The sequence below is a fragment of the Eriocheir sinensis genome, unplaced genomic scaffold, assembly GCF_024679095.1.
Source record: "Eriocheir sinensis breed Jianghai 21 unplaced genomic scaffold, ASM2467909v1 Scaffold1129, whole genome shotgun sequence".
NCBI lineage: Eukaryota > Metazoa > Arthropoda > Malacostraca > Decapoda > Varunidae > Eriocheir > Eriocheir sinensis.
The window spans coordinates 90,781-101,241 of NW_026110440.1; the positions used below are offsets into that span (position 1 = coordinate 90,781).

At 41.2% G+C, this 10,461-nt stretch overlaps 1 protein-coding gene across 1 annotated transcript; it reads left to right on the forward strand.

Annotated features, from left to right (window-relative positions):
• The first annotated feature begins 293 nt into the window (after positions 1-293).
• Positions 294-8,582, forward strand: LOC126989301 (facilitated trehalose transporter Tret1-2 homolog). The gene is made up of 7 exons (XM_050847933.1): positions 294-420; positions 1,957-2,086; positions 4,892-5,007; positions 6,131-6,293; positions 6,514-7,215; positions 7,872-7,989; positions 8,122-8,582. Exons 1-7 carry the CDS (start codon positions 294-296, stop codon positions 8,302-8,304), a joined length of 1,539 nt encoding a protein of 512 aa, XP_050703890.1. The 3' UTR covers positions 8,305-8,582.
• The last annotated feature ends 1,879 nt before the right edge of the window (positions 8,583-10,461 follow it).

Genomic DNA, 10,461 nt, shown 5'->3' on the forward strand with positions numbered 1-10,461 from the left:
TATAGCCAGAGATGTAAAAATGAAAAGAGAAAATTCACAAGAAACACAGCAGACCATGAGATCACAAGAAAATTTTTACTTCAAAAGCAAATGGTTGTTCTGTGGTGATATATGTGATATTGCATTAGAAAAGAAAAGGAATGTGCACAAACACAGAACAATTTGGGAAGTTAGAGTTCTGCATTTGAAGAAAATTTCAGACTTTGCTAAACAAAGAAAAGATGAATGGGGTGAGAAAGTATTCAAACGAGTTAACAGTGTCTTATGTCTTGTTGCTGAAGAATCACGTTATCATGAAGTGTGCACGACATCATCATCTTTACAAAGAGGACGTCCAAAGGATGAGCATATTGACAGTGCTTTTGAAAAAGTGTGTAGGTGCATTGGCGATTCAGAGGACTGTTAATTCACTTTACATGATTAATAAGAAATCTTGAAGAAAATATGCCAGAAAGTTCATCTGTAACAGAGAAAACATTGAAAAATAGATTAATGAACACAAATGGAGATGGAGATGTTCTTTCTTATGAAGAAAAGACCAACAGTAGTTTTTTTTTTTTTTTTTTTTTTTTTACAGCAAAGGAGACAGCTCAAGGGCACAAAAAAGTAAACATTAATAAAAAAAAGCCCGCTACTCGCTGCTCCTAAAAAGAATCCAAAGATCCGTGGTTCTGGACTACAATTGATCAATACATGGTACACAGAGAGAGAGAGAGAGAGAGAGAGAGAGAGAGAGAGAGAGAGAGAGAGAGAGAGAGAGAGAGAGAGAGAGAGAGAGATGAAAGATTAAGAATTGTAAAAACTGCAGCAACAGTAATTCGTGAGGATATTAGAACAAGTCCTTACAATATCACAGATTATATCCAGATATTACGGACTTTATGTAGAATGCAGAAGATGTAGTCCCTGAGACATTGCGTGCCTTTTTAGAACTAGTCATTCAAAAAGACAAAAAGAGTGAAAAGGGAAAACCAGAAAAGAAGTGTACAGCAATTGCCCATGCAGTAATTGCTGCAACTCGTCCACGATAATTTTTGTCCTGCTTATTGCTTGGTTTGGCTGTGTATTTATTTCTGAAAACTGGCTCTAGCACCATTGTCAACACAGTATCGAACTTTGGATATTGTTCAGGCTATAATGATGTCACATTGTTTGAGTCATCTGCTACAACTTCTTGGAAACCAGATGTTGAAGGAGATTCATTTTGTCAGTATATTTTTGATAATGCAGACTTTAACACTCAAACCTTGACTGGCAAAGGAATATTTCATTCAATGGTAGGAATAAAGTGCAAAACTCCATCAAGAACTGTAAGAACTCAGGATTTATTTTTTACTTACAGTAAAACGAGTCTTCTACTTTCCGGTTTGTTTCCGAAAAGCAAAAATAATATAGAAGAAAACAAGGATACCAAATGAAAGAGGATCGGGCTTATTTGCGCAAAACTATAATATTTGCAAAAACTATAATATTTAGAGATAAAAGACAAAGATGAATTTGTGCAGAATTTTTTTATTTTTTTATTTCTTTGGGCCCTATACCTTTTATCCGTACGATGCACCTCTTTGGAGAAAAAAAAATGAATATGGGGAATTGTACCCTCCGAAGGGGGGGGGTCCCCCAAAAAAGGGGGTTGCACCCATCTGACGGAGGGGAACTCTTTAGATCTTTGTTTTGTGACCCTTGAGGAGTCTTTCTACCAAATATAAAAAAATAACTTATTATTTTTTCCCCTATGTGGCCTCTTTTCGTCTAATTTGGCTGGACTAGTATACATCTGACCACGGAACACTGTACCCATCTACTTCCATATGAGACTGATAGCATTATGTTTTCAGCGTCCGCTCCCTACCCTAAGCCTAATGCTACTACTTTTCCACACACACACACACACACACACACACACACACACATATATATATGGACCGGTTTTCATCTGACCTTGCTCACCCGCAGGTGGTGTTCTTGAGAGCTACCGCGGAGAGTCAGCACGCCGCTGTCCCCAGAGGTTGTCTTGCTCACGCGGGATGAGCATCGTACGAATCCAAGGGAGCAGGATGGCGTCTCCACCTGAAGATTTTGAAGAGTTTGAAAACGATAGTCACGGTACGTTTCTTTAAGACAAAATTTTATCAGTTCAAAATATATATTGTGATAACAGGATTAACCTGTTCAGGAATGGGTGGCATATGGGAGCAATACTTACCGGATTAGATTTGTTAGGGAAATAAAGAGCCGAGGTTAGAGAAAAGGCCTCACGAGTGACAAAACTTTGTTGTTACTAATTACTTACTACTTATTAGTGTTCTGTATTGCCCGCCCGCGCTGAATGTTGCCCGATGAGTTCTGCAACAGAAACACTCAGTGATATTTCTTACTGTCAAACTATTTACAAAGAAGAAAGCTTCCAATGTATGATGATGATACAATAATAATAATATTAGTAATGATATTAACAATTATTATTATTATAATTATAGGTATTCTTCTTATTATTATTTTTCTTCTTCTTCTTCTTATTATTATTATTATTATCATTATTATTATTATTATTATTATTATTATTATTATTATTATTATTATCACTGAGTGAAGGAGGAGGAAGGAAACACGGGTGTGTTTGAGATGAGTTTTATTCCCGACTAGTTTCGCTTTCGCTTCTTCCGGGGAACTGACTTAAGTTCCTCTTCCTTCACTCAACTTGTCGAAAATGTTTTAACATTATTATCATTATTATTATTATTATTATTATTATTATTATTATTATTATTATTATTATTATTATTATTAACATAATCGATTATACCCCCGCCAGGACAGGGGCTTCGGCTCACAACCGAGAGAGCCCGGGTTCGATTCCCAGGCGGAGTGGAAAAATTTGGACGGCTTTTCCGATACCCTACGCCCCTGTCCACCCAGCAGTGAATGGGTACCAGGTATATCGGGGGGGGGGGGGGGTTGTGTCCCGTCTCCTGGGATCTGTTCCCTTCTCCTATAATTCCTTGCCCTTCTGTCTCTCTCCGGCATATGACCTGCGCCGACTAAACGAAACTTTCCAACTTTCCCCGCCAGGACCCGAACCACAGCCTGCTGCGGTTGAGTCCTGGATGGGGTATACTCAACCTGTCTTTCTTTGACCGTTAGCATCATTATTATTACTAGCGAGTGAGGCTTACTGTGCTCCCTTTAGCTACTGCTAACGCCTCCGTGGTGAAGTGGTTCATGAACATGCCGATAACCCTATAATCCTCAGGCCCGGGTTCGAATTCCGGCCCAGGCAGTCGGCGTGTGACTCACCCAACTGCTCATCCTATCTTTCGGGCTGACCGACAAATGGCGCCTGGAGAAACCTGGAGAAGGCATACTGTAATAACTCGGATGTCACACCTGCCAGGTGTCCCTAGGTAGTGGATTCTTACCCACCACACAGGCGACGGAGATGAGCACCGAAGCCACGCACAGTTACAGCGTATGCCCCCAACTTTACAATTACTAAGCTGTTAAGTAAACAGCCATTCCAATATATACTACAAAAAAGCATTAAAGCATGCGGTATAAATTTCGAGTCAATGGCCTTATGTTGCATGGGGATAGATCATGAACACTGAATATGTGACCACTCATTGCCTCAGATATTAAAAGGTATCAGTCGATATTACACACACACACACACACACACACACACACACACACACACACACACACACACACACACACACACACGCTCCGGTGGCTCAATCGGTAGAGCGCTACCCAGAGATCTACATAAGAGCCTTGCTCAAATCGTAAGGGTACTTGCTGGCGATTGCGAGTCTAACTCGTGATCAGGCCGTGGTGAAACACACACACACACACACACACACACACTGTCAGGCTCCGGCCTAGCAGGTTGAGGTTCGAGCCCCGCTCAGGCCGAGTTTTATTTCCTGATTAGGAGCAGTTACTGCCCTCTCCCCCCTTTGAGCAAGGAGGGTGTGTATGATGTGTGAAGACTCTTCCAGTACTCGGAGATCGACTATAATGAGCTTAGTCTAATTGGAAGGGTACTTGCTGGCGATCACGAGTCCAGCACGTGATCAAGGCCGTGGTGAATCAAACACACACACACACACACACACACACACACACACACACACACACACACACACACACACACACACCTCCTTTATTATGGCGATTAAGACTGGCTATACTCCCAAAATAACTTTTCCCGTATTGTATACCTGAGAACATGGTAGGAATTTTTGCAACTCTTGCTGCATGGTGTTGGACACTGAAGACGTGAGATTTGGCTGAAAAATAATCTGTCGCCAGTGGGTCTACAGATGCTGCGTTCACCACTTTCTATTTAGTTTAATATTTAATTTTTTTTTTTTTATAATTATGATCGTTGTGACTAATGACGAGTGTGTGTGTGTGTGTGTGTGTGTGCTCATTTATTTAAAAAAAATATATATTGTGAAAAAATGGTGTTTCTATCCATATCTTACTTAGGTGCCGAGATGCTGCCAGTCAAGGGACGCGAATCAGCGACTGAACGGCGGTTGCGACTCCTGAAGCAGGTGAGTCTTAGCGGCAACCAACACTTGCAGCCCATACTCTACACTGCTGGTTAGTTTTTTCTTCGTCGGCTAACTAGTTAGTGTCTTTGGGCCTTAGCCATCTGAAAGTTGATACGACATACGTAGTGTGTGTGTGTGTGTGTGTGTGTGTGTGTGTGTGTGTGTGTGTGTGTGTGTCATTACATCTGTACACATCCCTCAACTCCGCCAATAATCACCGTACATCGTCACTATCTTGCTCACTTTAGAGCATAAACAATGATCCTTCTTAACTCTAGGCAACAACTGTCTTGTAGCTCGGCTTTGTGATCGCGGCCTCGATGTCTCAGTTTTCCTGGCTCCAATACTTCCTGGCCTTCTCCGGCCCTCTCAGACATCGCCGTCAACAACAGTACCTGGCTCGGCACGGATATCACCCTCACCGCAGCTCAAAAGGACATGACAGGTAACGGCCGCCTTCCAGACAAACATCTGTTTCGGTTCAGAAACTTGTCATTATAAATCCTTTTATTTTGTTGACAAAAATAATTAGGTATGTAACAAACACAATGGCCATGTTTACCGCATATGGCTACTTTTGCCCCTTCAGACGGTATATGTATATATATATATATATATATATATATATATATATATATATATATATATATATATATATATATATATATATATATCTATATCTATATCTATATCTATATATATATCTATATCTATCTATCTATCTATCTATCTATCTATCTATCTATCTATCTATCTATCTATCTATCTATCTATCTATCTATCTATATATATATATATATATATATATATATATATATATATATATATATATAGATCTATATATATAGCAGCGTGCATCAATACTTTGCCAAAGTATTTAATTTATGCTGCTAAAATTTCAGAGTGCTGTTAGCTGTTTGGTCTTCTGATAACATTAGGCATTCTTTGCTATAACTCCATAAACATTTTTTTTATGGTACCAGAATGAATGGTATAATCAAAGTTCCAGCTGTGGCGGCGTCCAAGACTCGAACCCACTTCCTCCACCGGCACGCTAACCACTCAGTCAGGGAATTAAACTCTCTCAAATAGTCATTAGCCAGCTAAGTTATCTGCATGTAACATGGTTCATCTAATTATTCTGCCTATCCTGGTTTCTTCGATAAATTTGCTAAGGTTACTGTTGTACCGTAATCAAGTCGCTGATGTACATGGTAAATGCAACCGGGCCAAAACCGACCCCTGAGGGACATAAGTGACACTAACATAATTTCATTTCAACAATTAATCTGACCCTCCTGCGTCTTGCCGTGTAGCTGCTGCTTAATCCATCTCCAAAATTCATTCACAATGCCATGTTTTTTCCCCATTAATTACCTTAATTTCTGGTAAGACAGCCTGTCAAATGCCAGAAGATAATATGTTGAATATTTAGCTTATTTCATGCAAAGCTTAGGAGAGACAAAAGGAAAAAAAGAACGCTACTCTTTCAGGATTCATTATAATTTTTCAAACATACATTTCTTTTCAGCCCTTAACCACTGCTCATAATTATCACCTCTTTGCAGGGAGCCTTGTGTCCCTGGGGTGCCTCCTGGGAGCGTGGTGTGTCGGTGCGGTGGGGACGCGACTTGGACGGCGATTATGCTTGCAATTTACAGCTATTCCTCTTCTTGTGGGCTCTATTGCACTTTCCCTTTCTACTAACGTCTACGTTATGCTTGGGGCGAGGTATGTTCTCAAGTGTACTATCATAACAAAGATCTTTGTTCTTATCACCCTTTTGTACGCGGTGATGAACTCTTTACTTGCACCTCAATCGAACGTCAGCAACTTAAACCATATCATACACGAGTGGTAATTCTGCTATCGTGAAACATCATATTATGTGGTTACGTACAATTATAATACCAAATGAATGGCTTTAACCTATTTAAGTTTTCCACACTAGACTGCTGCAAGGATTCGGCAGCGGGAGTTCTTCTGCGGCAGGAACTCTTTATGTGGTGGAAGTGGCTGACACATCGGTTCGAGGCGCCATGACAACAGTGTGCACTTTGGCCATAGTGTTGGGAGGTCTCTTTGTCGTAGGCGTCGGCTGTGTGCTACATTGGTACCACTTAGCCCTGGTGTGTGCCATTCCTCCAATTATTCTATTGATTGGAACTTTCTTCTTACCCAAGTCTCCCGCCATCTTGTTGGTACGTGGGAAGAGACTTGAAGCAGTAAGAACTTTGAGAAGACTGCGGGGTCCTTATGCAAATCTGCAATCAGAAATACAGATGCTAGAAATGAAGAATTCCTCCCAAACGACTGACTGGAAAAAGATTCTAAACCGGCGCACGGCCAAGCGATTGGCTGTAGTAGTGATGTTATTCGCTTTCCAGCACTTCTGTGGTAACTATGTGTTTATTGTTCACACTGCCCGGATCTTGGAGAAGGTGGGAGCTCCCTGGGACCCAGACATGGGCACCGTTCTCGTGACAGCTGTGAGACTTGCAGGAACGATGGTGTCCATTTTCTTAGTGGATCGAATGGGCCGCCGATCTTGCCTGGTTGCCTCACATGCGATCGCGTCTGCCTCCTTGGTCATGCTCGGGACCTATGTCTACCTGGCAGAGGGGGCACCAGACGAGAACACCTCGTTTTCAAGGTAAGTTTTGCTATATCACCAGGAAAGATTTTTTATTTGCAACATGGATTAGGTGAAATGTCTTCGTTAAGTACCTATACGAAAAAAAGCAAAAATATTAGATAAATACTAAATGTTGGAGATAAGAGATCAGTGGCTGGGTACCTTTTTGATCACGAAAAAATATACGGTATAGTTTAGTCTTTGACTTTTGTGTTCTGCTTCCGAGAGGAGGTGATTACTGACAGCGTATTATGATGGGTCCTAAATGAAGTGTGAATATGTGTGTGTGTGTGTGTGTGGGGGGGGGGGGGGGGGTATTCACCACGATTGGATTCCGTGCTCAACACGTGAGTGCTTGCCAGCATCCTCTCGGGGAGAGTTTTGGAGTTCGAAAACCTATCTATGGGTACTGCTGGGACCTTCACACACTATATCCCCAATCCCCCTTGCTTAAGGGGGAAGGTAGTCACTCTGAGCTCAGGCTCAGGCTTTAGGCTCGAACCTCAGCCTGGCAGGCCTGAGCTTGACAGAGAAGAGCCTTAGTACACCGTACAGCGAGTTTGTAGCTTAAGTAAACAATAGAAATCCACGAAGGAGATTCAGATACCATGAACTTTAAAAAGATTTTGTATGTATAGTGACGTTTTACTGATCTACCCTATTCCTTCGCGCAGCCTTGGGTGGGTGCCGCTTCTCTGTGTGGTGACGGCGGTGTTCGGAATCTTCTTAGGAGCCCATCCTGTACCCTACTGCCTCGCTGCCGAGTACTTCCCCACAAGTATTCGTAGTCAGGTAGGTGTTACTTTTCAGAAAAATTCGGACTTCATTCATGATCGAAATACTTTCATATTTTGTAATTGTGGTGTAAATTAATTACGTCAATCTATTACTGCATTCTTTCCTCATTTCCTCTATCTTTTCTAGACCTTTTCGATCTGCTACTCCGCTGCGATGCTGTTCTCCTTCCTGGTGCTGCAAGTGTACAGTCCAATGCAGGACGCGCTCACCCACCCCGGCCTCTACTGGTTTTACAGCGCCTCCAGCTGCCTAGCCGTGGCTTTCACGCTCATCTTTGTTGAGGAAACCAAAGGCAAAAATATTGGCTAATAAAAGGAGGAAGGATAACATTAAACAACGACGAATGTGAGCACCACCACCCTTGCACCAAGAAGATTATCAGCAACGCGTGTAATGATGTTGTGTGGAACCTTCCCAAAGAATCACTCATTTTTTTAGAATTTCAAAATACTTATTTGACAAATGATTTAGCCCTGCCAATGTGCTTTCTAAAATGGTGCATAACGTTTCCCTACTCCCAGTAGTTTCGTCGCTAGAGCTTCAAACGTAAACCCTGTCGAGAGCGATTTTGACGAACTCCAGGCATTTTGCCGTTTTTGTCTAGTGTGGCCTTGCTATTGCGTCTAGACGGCTGTAATTTGGCATGTAGCCCCTCTTGGTAATGTAGTTTGACCAAATCGGTGGATGTTTTGATAGCTCGATTCTAGGTTCGTTGTCGAGCCGTCACAATATAACCTGCTTTTCGGCCTTTTTGCCGCGATTTGGACGTCTTAGTTTTTTGCTTATAACCTTTTTATTTATTGAATATTTTTCAATTTTTCTATTTTAATTATTAATCTGTATTAAAAGAGCTTTCATTTGCCACCAAGCACGCCTTCCTATCTTCAGTAGATTTCGCTCGAGCTCGACCGGAAGTCGCGATGAACATTCGCCGAATCTGACTCATTTCAAACGCCGCTACGAAAAACCTTCCTGACGTTACAAAAAATAATATATTTGCATAAAACTTCATATATGAACATTTTAATATGTTGACTGTCTTGTATTAAAACCATTTTAAGATATCTATATAAAAAAAAGTTACTATTTTTATATAATCATTTCACTATATAAATCAACCTATATTAAGTGCCTTATTATATATACTCCGTCGATTGATATCAATAACTTTTCTGTAGCCCCAGAAATAAGGGAGTTATGGCGATTCGCACCAAAGCGGTTGATTTTTCAAAATTCGCGGCTTAATGAGAAGGGCGCCGCAAAATCAAGAGAAAGACGTCCATTACTTGAGATGTTTCTGATTATTTTAATTAATCTCCATTATTTTATTATATTATATGTTTTTTTATACTATATGTTATTATGTCAATATGTATGAAGTACGGAATTGTCGTCGATAGTTATCCCATTCATTATTTTGTTTCACTCCTCTTTATCCCGAGACGCAATAGAGTGGCTTATTCCGATTACAAGGCTGTAAATAATATTATATATAACTAAGGTTTCATCTTTATCAAGCCAAAGGCATACTTGGGGTCGTGTTTGCTACAGCTTCCCCTTCCCAGTATTCTGCAACCTCTCACTGTGTCTGCAGCGCCGTTCGGTGGAAGTACGGTATGTTTAATGAATTACACACTTGGATTATTATTTATTTTTACGTCGCGGCCTATTGCGCCGTTAGGTTTTTTCCCTGCACGTGGAATGTGTGCCTCCATTCCAGAGACAATCACCACACACAGAGGGCTCTCTTTCCTGGAAGCAGTGATCATTCCACGGGAAATCGGAAAAGTGCATCCTCAGGTCTTCCCACCGAGCTGAAGCAAAATGCCAGAAACATCGACTTTTCTGTGGGTCCAGAGGCTGTACAGGAGCGATAGGACAGGATACAGAAATAAGGTTGTGATCGGAGGAGCCCAACGGAGAGAACAGTTTGACAGAGTAAGCAGAAGGGTTAGAGGTAAGGAAGAGGTCTATAGTCTATCGATTTTTAACTTGAGCCCTTGGGAGCGACTCCGGGATTCCCCACGAGACCGCGCTGGTGCCACATCACTCCAATACTCTCCTCAGAGAGTCTCTCTCTCTCTCTCTCTCTCTCTCTCTCTCTCTCTCTCTCTCTCTCTCTCTCTCTCTTGCATGGCTGCAGGGCGCGAGTGGGATCTACTTGAGTTGTCCATTGTGGCGGAACGCTGAATGGTGTGGCGTACTGCCTGCTGCCAAGGTCCGTCAGGCGGCACCGTCGCATAAGCCACGTTGCAAAGTGATATGGAAGGTTTACTGAGTCGTTGTCTTTCCCTCTAATCCCAGGCCATTCATAACACCATGCAGTCGTATTATGAAAAAATATATATATATATATATATATATATATATATATATATATATATATATATATATATATATATATATATATATATATATATTTTTTTTTTTCTATAAATAGATAACGTACAGACTAACAGTGAGACA

Excerpts from the sequence above, each read along its gene's own strand:
- LOC126989301 (XM_050847933.1), top strand. The coding sequence starts at position 294 with ATGAAGTGTGCACGACATCATCATCTTTACAAAGAGGACGTCCAAAGG. Across the intron at positions 2,087-4,891 it reads CCACCTGAAGATTTTGAAGA|TTTTCCTGGCTCCAATACTT; the intron begins GTTTGAAAACGA and ends TCGATGTCTCAG. Across the intron at positions 5,008-6,130 it reads AGCTCAAAAGGACATGACAG|GGAGCCTTGTGTCCCTGGGG; the intron begins GTAACGGCCGCC and ends ACCTCTTTGCAG.